The 13,973-nt window shown below is 33.8% G+C and overlaps 1 protein-coding gene across 1 annotated transcript; it reads left to right on the top strand.

Moving 5' to 3' along the window:
- The first annotated feature begins 45 nt into the window (after positions 1-45).
- On the top strand, positions 46-9,741 carry abtb1 (ankyrin repeat and BTB (POZ) domain containing 1). The gene is made up of 12 exons (XM_059523315.1): positions 46-312; positions 831-893; positions 978-1,033; positions 2,271-2,415; positions 2,490-2,649; positions 3,575-3,620; positions 3,700-3,816; positions 4,757-4,869; positions 5,630-5,728; positions 5,931-6,098; positions 7,422-7,622; positions 8,381-9,741. Exons 1-12 carry the CDS (start codon positions 257-259, stop codon positions 8,585-8,587), a joined length of 1,431 nt encoding a protein of 476 aa, XP_059379298.1. The 5' UTR covers positions 46-256; the 3' UTR covers positions 8,588-9,741.
- Positions 9,742-13,973: the final 4,232 nt, after the last annotated feature.

The raw sequence follows: 13,973 nt of genomic DNA, 5'->3' as shown, positions 1-13,973 counted from the left end.
TCACAACACCATCCTTCAGAGGGCGCTCTTGAGACGCACGCAAAGCTCAACTGTACGTACACAAACCTGCTTCCTGTTTACGTTTGCCGAGCACTTTCACAGTGCGAGAAGAAACAGGAGACATCGCAAACATCACCTGGAGACAGGCTCCTCGTTAGTTTTGTTCAGACCTGTCGCTGTCCGTGCCCCTGCAGCCGATCCTGTCTGTTAGACAGGCCGTTTCAATGCATTTCAGAGAAGCTTTACCGCCGCGCAGATGGACGCTGTTGATCTGTTTTCAAGCTGCAGAAAAGGCGACATTGCCAGAGTGAGGTCAGACTTCTTGTTCTTGTTTTGGTTTGAAGTTTCGCATGTGGGAACATATGCATATGCATTTCCTATTCAATCTTTTGAGACCAAATATATATTAACCAATTTGCATGGCCTATGTATATTCATACACAAATGTGCATGACTAGTGTTGTCAGTATATGCATATGAAACACAGTGTACAAGCCTTATATAGTGTTTGGAGAATGTATGTGCATGTCTAAGCAATTGTGCATGGCATATTTGTTATATAGATGCTGTATGTATAGTCAGCATTCAAGGTGGCGTTACACTGCAGTGTAGAATTATGCTTTTCAAACACACGTAAGATATCAGGGTTGTCTTTCAGTGGCATTTTGTTTGGCAGTAATGTCCTGTATTGACCCAGATACTGCAATTACTGTACTCAGTGTCTTGTGTGATGCTCTATGTTCCGTTCTGAATGATGTTTTAGTATAATGCTGGTTGTAATAAATCTTTTATCTGTTTTATCTTTTGGCATTTTTTCCCATCTTCTCCAGATACCTGGTTGAACAGAGGGATGTAGAACTGAACATCAGAGATAAGTGGGACAGTACACCTCTGTAAGACTGCTCGCTTATTTGCTTTCATTGTCTGCTATGTCCGTTATGATGAAGCCCCTGATATCTCTCCATCTTTATCTTCAGGTATTATGCATGTCTCTGTGGACATGAAGAACTGGTGCAGTACCTGCTTGCCAACGGTAAATGGCATAAAGATAATTCATAATTTACCAGGGAGTTATAATCTGTACTGTACAGTGTATAGTACTGTAAGTCTGCAACCCTTAAAAAAAAATAATAATAATAATAAATAAACACACAATTTTTTGTTAATTAATTAATTTGGATGGTGACACTAAATTTGATATGAGATTTTTTTTAATCCAGGAACTAAAATTTCAGCATGTCTAAACAATTAAAAAACTCAGTTTTTTTAAGCAATAAATATTTCATTACAAAGCTCATAAAATAAGTGCAAACAAAATATGCCAGAATGGGTAATCATGCAGCAATTTTAAACTAGATTTAATTTGTTTGGGATCTAATGTTGATTTACAGTACATAACCTATATTTCCCATTAAAGAAAAAGAGAAATAAAGGTAAAATACAAGTGCACTGCTTGTCACAATTTTTAAAAATATAATTTTTTTGTAATACAGTTGTAATTCACTTATCTGTATACCGCTGTTTTCACTGTCACAAAAACGGGCTGATGACTTCCTTGTTCTATGAAGTCCCTCCTTCAGAAATATGTAACGAGTTCTGATTGGGCCAGCGGTTCCTGTGTTGTGATTCGACAGCAGCTTAGAGCGCGCTGCCCTCCTGGAAACGCGATTGGACTAGTTTTGAGAAGCAAGTGGGAAGGAGCATGTGCTGGAGATGTACTTATAATCACAGGAGCGTTTTTACTGACGAGATGCGCATGAAAATCGCATTCGATTTTTTTGCACAGCCCTACCATCTAGTTAACAAAGCTAAACAGCGTTGCCCTTTGTGTAATAAGTTACAGAAACTGTTAAACGCAGCAACTTAAATAAAAAAATACACTTACCGGTTGTGGTCCATAAACAACGCCTTCTCCAGACAAAGAGGGAACTGCTCCATCTTTCAGGAATAATCTTTGTGCGAATCCGGCATTAAACTGATCTAGATTGAGGAAGCTGTCCTCAGCAAAATGTGCTGCATAGTTTTACATGTGGATTATAATTTTCGGGAACGGAGTTAAACATAAATTGTAACCATTAATCTCCAAGTACAGCGTTCCTGGGAAGCCCAAACAAAGGTGATTGGACTCAGAGATGAAAATAACACATTTTTGGTCCAAAAAGCATATATATATATATATATATATATATATATATATGTGTGTTTGTGTGTGTGTAAAATATATATATATTTATTTATTTATTTATTTATTTATTTATTTATTTTTTCAGGAGCAAAGTGTGAGGCCAACACGTTTGACGGTGAGCGCTGTCTGTACGGAGCGCTGAGCGACCCCATCCGCCGCCTGCTCAAAGAGTACAAGCGCATCACTGCGAAGGCCATGCAGAGAGACTATTACGACCAGTTCCTGCAGACGTGAGGACTACAGACACACACACACACCACGGTCACTTTCACAGACGCACTGATTGGTGCTTTTTCTCTCGCAGGCTTTTGGAGCAGGGAAGCTACAGCGATGTGACGTTTATGGTGCACGGTGAGATGTTCAAGGCCCACCGGTGTATCCTGAGTGCCCGATCAGAATACTTCGCACACATGCTGGAGACCAAGTGGAAGGGGAAGAGTGACATTACCCTCAAACATCCACTGGTAGGCGCTGTTTCACTACGCAGAAATCACTTAGGTGTCAAACTCCAGAGCCCAACAGAGTTTTGTTTCAACTCTGCTCCAACACACATATTGTACATATGATCTACCCTGATGTAGAGTTTGAGATTAGGACCAGAGCGTCCCAAAAGAATGGAAGCTTGTTTCTGCAACAGAATTAAAAAGTTAATGGAATGAATGGAATGAAAAATAAGACCATAATTGTGACTTCACTCACTTTTTTTTTTTATGAGCATGAATGCGAGTTTACATCTCACAGTTCAGACTTTTTTCTTGGAATTGTGAGTTTATGTCTTGCAATTCTGAATTTATATATCTCATAATTGTGAGATGCTGTCAAAATTAACGCTTTAAAAATGCCATTCATTTTTTCAGAATAATGCATTAAAAAATATTTAACGCCATTAACACAGACATTTTTTTATTGATTAGTTCATTTTTAATTTAACTTGTGATTAATTGTAATTTTAATCAATCAATGGCACAATATGAGATATAAACTCTGAAAAGTGTCAGTTACCCTTCGTATTTTCTTATTCTGTGGTGTAAACGGGCTTCCATATAAATTATATTAAGTCAAAGGAGCCCACGTGGCATATTATTTGCAGTGCATACTTTTTCATATTTAATAGAAGTGTCACTTTTTCCTGAATAGTAAGTTATGCCATCTTTTTATCATTTAGAATTAAACATGAAATCATATGTTACATTTATTAATGTAGCAGACTCTTTTATCCAAAGTGATTCATTATAAAGAGAAAGTGTTAATGCTTCTGTTCACGTCTTCTTAAGCTGCTTTAACTCTCTTCTCTCCAGGGTTGTGTTAAATTAGACAATATAACCTTTTACTTCAGCATGCTTCAGACTCTCATGATCCTAATGTGTCAATTCGAATTTCCTTTTTCAGGTCAATCCTGCTGCATTTGGTGCAATCATGCAGTATTTCTACACCGGTGAGCGTCAGACCGAGAGCTAGAGTTTATCTGGTGCCAGGCAGCGTTATTCTTCACCATGTGTGCTGTCTTTTTCCAGGGCGTTTGGATATAGATGTGAACTACGTGGAGGACTGCAAGCGTTTGGCGAAACAGTGCAAGATCAGCGAGCTGATTGAGGAGCTGGAAGTGAAGTGCAAACAGGTTTATGAGTTTGGTGAGGAGTTTATACAGCAGTCATGAAGCTCATTTGAAACTCACTATTCAGAGTTGTTAATTTACAGTCAAGCTTTCATTTAGATAAAATAATTAGCTTTGCTGCAAGGTATTAACAAATAGTAGATATCTGCTCTAAAGTGGAAACATTAGTTTTTTTTACTGTTTTTGAAATAAGTCTCTTCTGCTTTGATCAAAATACAGTAAAGTAAAAAATTTGATCAAAATACAGTAAAGCAGTAATATTGTGAATCATTATCACAATTTAAAAAAACTGTTTTCTATTTAAATATATTTAAAAATGTCATTTATTCCTGTGATACAATGCTGAATTATCAGCGTCACGTGATCCTTCAGAAATCATTCTAAGATGCTGATTTGCTGCTCAACAAACATTTCTGATTATTATTAAACAGTTGATATCTTAAGACTTAATACTTTTTTTTTTTATTTTTGTGATGAATAGTAAGTTCAAATAACAGCATTTATTTGAAATAGAATATTTTGTAACATAAATGTCTTTAATGTCACTTTTGATCAATTGAATTAAATAAATACGTCTTTGATGAATAAAAGTAATAATCTATTTTGAACACTATCACCTATGGACTGTATATAGATATTATTCAAGATTTATTCAAGAAATTAGATTAGTATTTGCACAAAATATTTTTTAATTTTAGGTCATGAAACCTCATGCATTAAGTGATGTTAATATATTGAATCTGATTTCAAATGTATAAACAAACTGTGTGATGATCGCAGTAATTTAAAAAAAAAATCACTAGATTAAATCTTATTTATTATTATTTCTGAAAAAAAAAAAACTAAAACATTAATTTCAGGATTTTGAATCAGTTTCATTGCAGTGAACCGTCTGAACAAACGGATTCATAAAAACACATCTTGACTTCCCTCCTCTCTCTTGTTTTCTCTGGCAGTGTCTAATAAGCCCGGGACGTGTGTGAAGGTGTTGACTCTGGATCCTCATGACTTTCAGCTGCAGGATGGGATGGCTCTGCTGGCTGACAGTGCACTTCCTGCCGAGCTGCGGGTGAGAGGATGCACATGCTCCAGTCCTAACACTTTATCACTAGGATGAAAATATATACGTGAAGGGTCTGTGGCTATGGCTGATAGCATTTTTTATTATTATGGGATGTGTGGTTGCCAAGCAACTGGTGGTTAAATTAGTGATCTAAAATAAAGTTCCTGTTGGTCAGATTTCACATGATGCTTCCTCTCCTCATGGGAAGCAAATTTGCCTTGAGGACCAATAAAATCTGCCATGAAAATGTTTTTTAGTATTTAAAATTTTGGGTCAATAAAACTAAAATGATTTCATGAGTTTGACATCCAGTGGAAATGAGAGTTCTTATTGTTTTTGGACAGTGTTTTTAAAAGCTTGCAAAATTCTCCTTACACAACGTTCAAACATTTGGGGTCAGTAAGATTTTCTTTTTTTTGGAAAGAACTTAATATTTTTATTCTGCGAGAATGCATTAAATTGATCAAAAGTGACAGTAAAGACATTTAGAATGACACATGCAATCTATTCATTAAAGAGCCGTGAAAAAAACATGTATCACGGTTTCCACAAAAATATGAAGCATCACAACTGTTTTCAACATTGATAATAATCAGAAATGTTTCTTAGATATTACAACAAATTCTGAGGGCTCATGTGACACTGAAGGCGATGCTGAAAATTCAGCTTTGCATCACAGGAATTAATTACATTTTAACATTTTAAATTGTAGTAATACTTCACCGTTTTACTGTACTGATTAAAACTCTCGCTGTTTGATCTTTAGGTTGGATACGGTCAGCTTCCTTTCGATCTAACTGATAGTTTTCCGAGTTATCCTGATATCTGCTTCCGGGTGGAGGGTTATGACTTCCTGTGTCATAAGGTCAGTATTTAACAGCGCTCATCATAATCATAATGTGGGAGGACGTTAATGGCATCCCAAATGCAAATGAAGACATCAATCCAATATCTGTCTCTATTTTGGGTCAATTATTAGAATTACAGTTGTGTTTTCATATTACATTAGTGGCTTGATTAAGAAGGGCATTTGTGCAGATGAAATGTGTTTGTGTTTATGTGCGCAGGCGTTTTTCTGTGCTCGTAGTGATTATTTTAAGGCTCTGCTGGAGGATCATTTCAGCGAGGGGGAAACTCTCCAGGCTCATCCCAGTATTCCTGTCATCACCCTTAATGATGTGTCTCATGATTTGTTTTCAAGAATCCTTTACTACATCTACAGTGATAACACTCAGGTACACACAAGCACACTTAAATGTGCAGTAAACACTACATACAAGATCTACAAATCAAGCATAAGATCGTTAGACATGAAAGTTTTCTGTAAACTAATCACTGTGTAGTTCTGGCATAAAACAAACTGACATTTATCATTGTAATTGTTAACTAAAATGGAAATTGTAAAAAAAAATCAGTAATTGAAATAAGCAGAAATAAAATGTAATTAAATAACAAATACTTAAAAATAAAATAAAAATAAATAGAGGTAGAAATAGAAAAACTAAGAAATTACAGTAGTACAAAACAAAATTACTGAAATTAAAAAAAAATAAAAACAGTCAAAATATGAATAAATGCATTGGCAAAGCAGAAATAAAATATAATTATATTTTAATCATAAAAATAGTACTAAAATGACTAAACAATGAAAGCAAAGGCATCTTATTAAGTTTTAGGCTGAAGCTATTTGCACTGAGTGAAAATATAAATGGATTAAATGTATATTAAATTGAAATAGAAGTATTTGTTGGTGATTTTGCATGTATTTCCACCTCAGTATTGTAGTACATTATAAAACATTATGCAATAATTACATTGAGTCTGAATATCATATTTCTTAAAATTATTAAATGTATGCTGTCTTGTATTTGGGACAATTAAAGCAATCCCTGCACCTATCCAAAGAGGCACAGAATCACTTTCACAGACTTTTAAACTAAATGTTCCCTCCTGGTGGAATGACCTGCCCAACTCCTTAGCCTTAGAAAGTCCTTAGCCATCTTCAAGAATCAGATAAAAACCTCTAACTCTAGCACTCTCTATTCTAATTCTATTCTTAAAAAAAAAAAAAAAAATACATTTTTTAAACTTGCACTCTATTAATTTTCTAACTGCTTGTTTTCTTTAAAAAAAAAGAACTGCTAGTTTTTCTTTTTTATTTATTATCAAATTAAAAAGAAAACTTGCTGTGTGTTCTGCGTTAAGCGAACTGAGACTTGTTACAGCACTTCTCTTGTTGGTTTTGATTGCTTCCATTGTTCTCGTTTGTAAGTCACTTTAGATAAAAGCGTCTGCTAAATGACTAAATGTAAATGTACCCCATAAACACTTAAAAAAAAAAAAATTATCAGGTAGGTTTAGAGTTATATGTAGGGAATATCCGTGAGGCACTTTATTTCCTTTTTTTTTAATTTCCTTAATTTTTATTGAAAAATTAACAGCCTCCGCCAACAAGATGGGCTATTTACACTTACACTTCATTTTTATCATGTTCAAGAGCTTCATAAGTGCAGCGCTCCGTCAGATGTGCTAATGAAGCCTCTGTGATTGTCTTCCAGCTCACTCATGAGAGTGTGTATGAGGTCCTGTGTGTGGCCGACATGTACCTGTTGCCGGGGCTGAAGCGTCTGTGTGGCAGGACTCTGGCTGTGCTGCTCAATGAGGAGAACATCCTGCACATGTGGAAGACGGCCAAACTGTTCCGGCTCTCACGTCTGGAGGACCAGTGCACTGAATACATGGCCAAGATCATAGAGCGGGTATGTCTCAGTACAGCAGCTGGGTTTTCATTCATGTTTATACTGCTTATGATCCAAATTCATCTTATTTACATTCATAATTAATGTCCCACTCATTCATTTGAATTTTAATATTATTTAAATAAATTGTTTTATTTTTTAATGATGTTATCTAATATATTTTATATAAATAAATAAAAAAAAAAAAAAAAAAATATATATATATATATATATATATATATATATATATATATATATATACTTATAAATATAAAATATTTGCTAATATTTTTTAAATACATTATACATTTATATTTCTAGAATATATAATATATACATATCAATTTATAACAAATATATTATCATATTTTTATAATATTATTTATATTTGTAAATATAAAAATGACTTATTTACTGTTCAAATATCAAATTGTTTATTAATATATAATTATATATTAAAATATAATTTTGTAATATTATAAAGATTTTAAAATGTAAAAATAAGTATTTTTTAATAAGTAGAAATTTACATATAATGTATGTATATTTTTTGCAGCAATGTGAAAATATTTTAAAATATAAGTTAAGAATTATGTTTCATTTTATACACATGTAAATTTATATTTTTATAATATAAAGATATTAAAAATATATTCTATACTTTTATATTTATTTAAATTTTATAATTGTATTAAAATCGTTTTTAATATGAATATATATTATTTAATGCAAAAAAAAAAAAAACTATTGAAGAATTAATGAAGTTCGGTTTGTTTCAGCTGGTAGAAAGGCCAGAGTTTGCTGATATGATCAGAGAGGATGCTGGGAATGTGGCGGCCAGGCAGGAGACTGATTCCATCCCTCTGGTAGATGAGATCCGCTTCCATATCACCAGTAACGTTCAGACGTACAGCGCCATCGAGGAGGCCAACCAGAAACTCAGCGCCCTTGAGCTCCTGCTGGTCAGCATCGGCCTGGAGTGCTGAAAAACAACAAGAAACTTGAGCTCGGGAGAGAGCGGGACGCTGACAGATTGATCAGATGCTTATGTAATGCTTTACATGCACAATTAATCTGTAGCAAACTAGCACCACATTAGCAGTAACAAACTAATACGGTCGATTCTAACCAAAAACATGCATATATAGAGTCAAGATGTGCCTGTAGTGATTCAGCTTCCTGTCTTTAGCTGTTTCTGTTGTTTTATTATGAACAAAAAGAGAGACGAATTGACATTTGAATTATTTCACTGGTAGTGAACCTGATATATCAGAACAAGTTGATGTTAGCGCTCTTTGTGATCCACTGTTCAGCCTTCCACATGCATCATGACGGATGTAGCAGAATATGTATCAAGCTTTATAAGTTGTGAAGTGTTGCGAACACAGAGTCAAAACCATACGGTTTAGCTGTTACATCCCTGATTATGAATTCGAGTCAATGATTAATATAGGATGAGGCGATTAAACTGGGAGAGAACGATTTATTCACATGCATGTAAGAAAAGGTGTGCATTGAATAATAGTGTTTTTGAGAAGTTACAATTTGAGATGTTTTCGTGATAGGACTGATAGTTATACAGTCATCCATTTTTGATCCAAGAATGAATTACAAAAGGATTTCATTTTGTGTGATAGTTCAAGCAAGTGGACGATTATTTCTGCCTCTAAATGTATCTTCCAGCACTGATATAGAAGTTTTCCAGCTTTGCATCCGCAGACTTCTGCTAATGCGCCTGAAAAATCAGGAAATGTTCTCCTAAACCTGTCTGTGCTTAATTTTTCTCCACCTATACATTTTTACTCCTGCTTTTGTTTTTCCTGGAGTGCTTTGATTTTATTTCATAGTCTTTTATTTAATGTTTTTTATGTTGGTCTTTAAGCATATCCTGCACTTATTTGCTCAGCAGCACTTGATGAGTTTGTGTATGTTTATGTTTATGTTTATGTTTATGAACTGTGTGCTCAGGAGAAAATATGACAAATGAGATTTGTGTTTGAACTTTAATGAGTGTCCAAGTCATAAAATATCTGATGCGTTGGCATTGCAGTTTCTTTTCCAATGATTTATTGTGGGATACTCTGACTGAATGGGATGTACGTAAGTGAGCAAAAATAAATATTATTTAATCTACATATTACTTGTGGGACTGTTTGATTTACATTTGAAGAAGTCTGAGAACACCAGAAAAGCTGTTCTGTTCTATATTACTTAAAATTGAATTTAATTGTCTACTCTAATTAGAAATTCTACAAATGTTTTTTTTTATTATAATTATTTCATATTTATTACTATAAATGTTAGTAGAAGTATATTTTGAGTGAAAAAGTTGAAAAATTGGTTGAGTAAAAAAATAAAACATATATATATATATGAATATATATATATAACAATATATATATATATATATAACAGAAATAACAAATTTCCTAGAATATTAGCTGGCATTTTTTTTATCTTTTTTTTTTTTCTCGCTTTAATGACAATAGCATTTGTTTACAATAGCATTTGTTTTGGACATACAATCGTTTTTAATTTTAAGGAACATGCCACTATTTTTGAAAATAGGCTCATTTTTTTCATTTTCGGGTCTGGCGTTAGCACTTTTAGCTTAGTTTAGCATAGATCATTGAATCTGAGACCGATAGCATCTCGCTTAGCACCATTAATAAGGAATTAATGGTGCTAAGTTAAACGCTAGCATAGTGGCGCATGCACCTCGTTTTGTGTCATTTGATTATTATTATTTATTTTTTTTTAATCCCCAAAATGTATTTATTTCCAAGTTGCTATTAATTTACAGCTCAAATGTTCAGTGCGGTTTGGAAATATTTGCCCTATCTTTGATTTATATGTAGTCCTGCAGGAGGCGCTCTGTATCAGTCAAACTCAAAACCTCTCAATGGCACTGAAGGACAAAGCTACAAGATTACTTGAATCTTTTCCACATTTATGGGGTTTCGCCTCACATTTATGTTATAAATCACTGTATCAAAATGTTTGGGAGAATGAACATAGAAATGTATTAAATGATCACTCTATGAGCAATGTCCCTTCCTTTTTGACAATGTCCCTTCCTTTTTGACAATGACATCTTTCCTGAGAGCCGTGTTGTGTTTGTGATCCCTGAGTCACTGGCACGCTGTGAAGATACTAACTAGATTCAATCCTACACCCACAGATCTCAGATCAGAACCACTACAACAACTCCCACTTCACAGCTCTCTCCTCAAATGTAATTTGATGCGTTTTGTTCAAGAGGAATAATAAACCTACAAAAGCACATTTAGAGGATGAAGACAAGGTAAAATGTGCTATTAGCAGGCATCATCAGATGCTTAATATTTTTATAATATTATTAGACAATAATTTACATATAAATAATTCATTTAATATAAAATAAATTTTAATTGATATTAATATATTGTGTATAAAATATAATAATATTATATACTATGAAATTTTTAAATGCACACATTTATTTATTTATGTATTCAAATGTTTTGGGGGGCCATTATAGATTCATATAGCGGAATCAGAGAATTTTGTGTTTCTTTAACACTACTAGATTACGTAAATTTCTTTTTACACAAAATTACATTATTTTCTGCCAGAATGAAAGGAAAATGGCAGGTCAGAGTCTGACGAGGCAAATATTCTTAACGCCTAAATACTACTCAAATATTAAACAAATATATCCAAAATATCTCAGGCTAAATTGAAATCAACAGGTGACCGAGCCATTGCTGTTGCTGCTCTGAAACTCTGGAACCGGTTTCTATCAGAACTGCCTCTACACTGAATGAATTTAAACTCAAAACCCATCTTTTCTCTCTGGCTTTTAACTGTAGTTGATTGTGCGGTGTTAGCTCTGTTCTGTGCTGTAATTTATGTTGTTCTGAGTGTTAATGTTGTTGATTTTTTGACTGATCATACAGCACCTTGGTCAACAATCGTTGTTTTTATTGGTGCTATACATAAAGTTAAGTTGAGCATGTTGTGCAGCTTTTAAAGTATGGTTTTCTTAAATAGAGAGAACTGAGAATCCAGAGTGTATTTCCATAAATCTTCTATTTTCAATAAGGCTGATAAATCAAAACTAAACTAGAAATGTTTCATCAGTATTCATTTAATGATTATTGAAAAACAGACCAAAGTAATACATATGCAGCCATTTTTTGGCTTTCATTCTTTTAAAAGGATCTGAAGAAAGCATGATATTAAACTAGTTATTTTAATCTACTAATTTTCAGTTTTATTGCTTTAATCACACAAAAAAAATTAATTCTTTCCAAGCATCCACCAGGGTTCATCTACCTCTGGTAGGGAATCACTTTCCATGAATGTATTCCCTGCTGTGATCAAAGCTTTGTTGGGAGTTTGGATTGTTGTATTTCTCCTGCATTGTTCTAACAGTTTAAATCAATCACAGCATGTGTCAGTCTATGTGCATAACACAATCTCATGGCGATTTGTGAGTATTTAACATTTTGGCAAATTGGTGGCCTGTGTGTGTCAGCATGTGAATGAAATCTTTAAGTATTCCCCAGCTGCCCTGTGACACAAACAGAGCACATGTGAGGGCGAAAGAGGCTTACTGTGGTGGCACATGACTCTTCCAATAGTCCACCTGCTTCACGTCTAAAAATACAGCACAAAAATCTCTAATCAAAACTACTGAAGAAAATCCAGCCACATGACACCGGGAAACTAATGCACAACTAATGACAACACCAATAATTAATAAGTAACAATGAGCTCTATGCATTCCGCTGCTTGGAATTCAATTAAGTGCAAGCAAAGAGATCTCATCACATGCAAATGTCAGTGTTACACAAGCCGAATACAGCTGGACTCAGCACTTTGGGGCTGAGCTGATTTACTGCTATTATTTTGGCATGGATAAAAATACAACCTTTTCCATTGCCTCGCTCTTTAATCTCCTCCTAGGTGACCAACGGCTCCAGAGACCGTTGAGGAAACCTGGCAACCCCGTTCACCGCCACACACTAACCACTCACATACTCTTGCTGGGAACTATTAGAATTCTTGTTGAATTCAACATTGTCTTAATGTCTCACAACACTGCCTTAATGCTCAGGTCATACAAGTGTCTCAGAGGAATGAAGACAAAAATGTTGAGTTTAAAATCATATACAAAACAAATACCAACAAATATTCCTATTTGCTGTGAAAATTAAGATGTAATTTTTTGTAATTTATTATAAAATACATTGTTGAAGATGCAACAGTAAAACTTGTAAACTGATATTTTATATTTAAAAAGACGACATGTCAGTTTAGGTTGGATTTATTAATATCTATCTACAATAGATAATCACAGTGTATTTTAAAGTATTTTAAATACAGTGAATATGTCAATATGTGTCAATTGGTTGATATGTTAATATTGTATTGTGAAAGAAAGGGTCATCCCTTTAGCCTTCATCTGAACAACTTCCTGTCACAGGGTTTCAGTCACCTCAGAGCAGCCCGCAATCTCAGTGAAAATAAGAGGAATGCGGCCTTAAATAGGGTTTGTCATAGAATTAATGAAATTAGCACCAGGTGCCAGATTAACCAATAACTTGGATGTATCTGTAAGTGTTCTCTAAATTATTTTTCAAATATCTCATTTAAGATTTTTATGCTGTGCTTCAGAATCCAATGAAATATGCTTCCAAAAAACTGCCCTTTTACTCCTGTTAGGATACCTTCAAATAAGACTAAGCAGTGACCTTGAAATTTTGGAAATTGTAGGGTGTTCTTTTTTATCTCCACTGTATAATGCAAAGTGTATTCTGACCATTCAATAAGGTTTCAGATTCTACAGTAGTAAATTGTATATAAAAAGGCAGTGCATGTAATTTTAAGTTGGTTGATATATCAATATAATATATATATATATATATATATATATATATATATATATATATATATTTATATATATATATATATACATGTGAAATATAAAATAATGAGCTATGTTTTGACCTTTCGAGAAGTATTTTGGATACAACAGTGCAAATTAGTATTTTAAAAGGCAATGCATGTAATTTTAAACTGGTTTATACGTTTGTTACATAACAATGTATTCAGACAAGTATTTTAACGAAATTCTTGCAGTTATATTTAAAAAATATTGTGTCCTAAAGCATGTAACACATTTGTGTATTGACAGATTAAATATTGTCATATGTATATGGCATGCACAATCTAAATGGACAGCATGGATGTGGAAAAAAATAATAGAACCAAAGCAGCGAGAGGCTGCCATCCCATATAGTGTAACGACCACAGCTCTCACCTTTTGAGTGATCAGCCCAGTGTGGACACATGGACAGGCCATCTGTCTGCAGACAATCTCACACA

This window comes from Carassius carassius, chromosome 34 (genome assembly GCF_963082965.1).
Source record: "Carassius carassius chromosome 34, fCarCar2.1, whole genome shotgun sequence".
Taxonomy (NCBI): Eukaryota; Metazoa; Chordata; class Actinopteri; order Cypriniformes; family Cyprinidae; genus Carassius; species Carassius carassius.
Note: the sequence above shows the minus strand (reverse complement) of the source record. Positions and strands in the feature narration are given on the sequence as shown.

Coding starts and splice junctions, on each gene's coding strand:
- abtb1 (XM_059523315.1), top strand. CDS start 257: ATGGACGCTGTTGATCTGTTTTCAAGCTGCAGAAAAGGCGACATTGCC. Junction 894..977: donor AAGTGGGACAGTACACCTCT/GTAAGACTGCTC, acceptor CTTTATCTTCAG/GTATTATGCATGTCTCTGTG. Junction 3,817..4,756: donor CAAACAGGTTTATGAGTTTG/GTGAGGAGTTTA, acceptor TTTCTCTGGCAG/TGTCTAATAAGCCCGGGACG.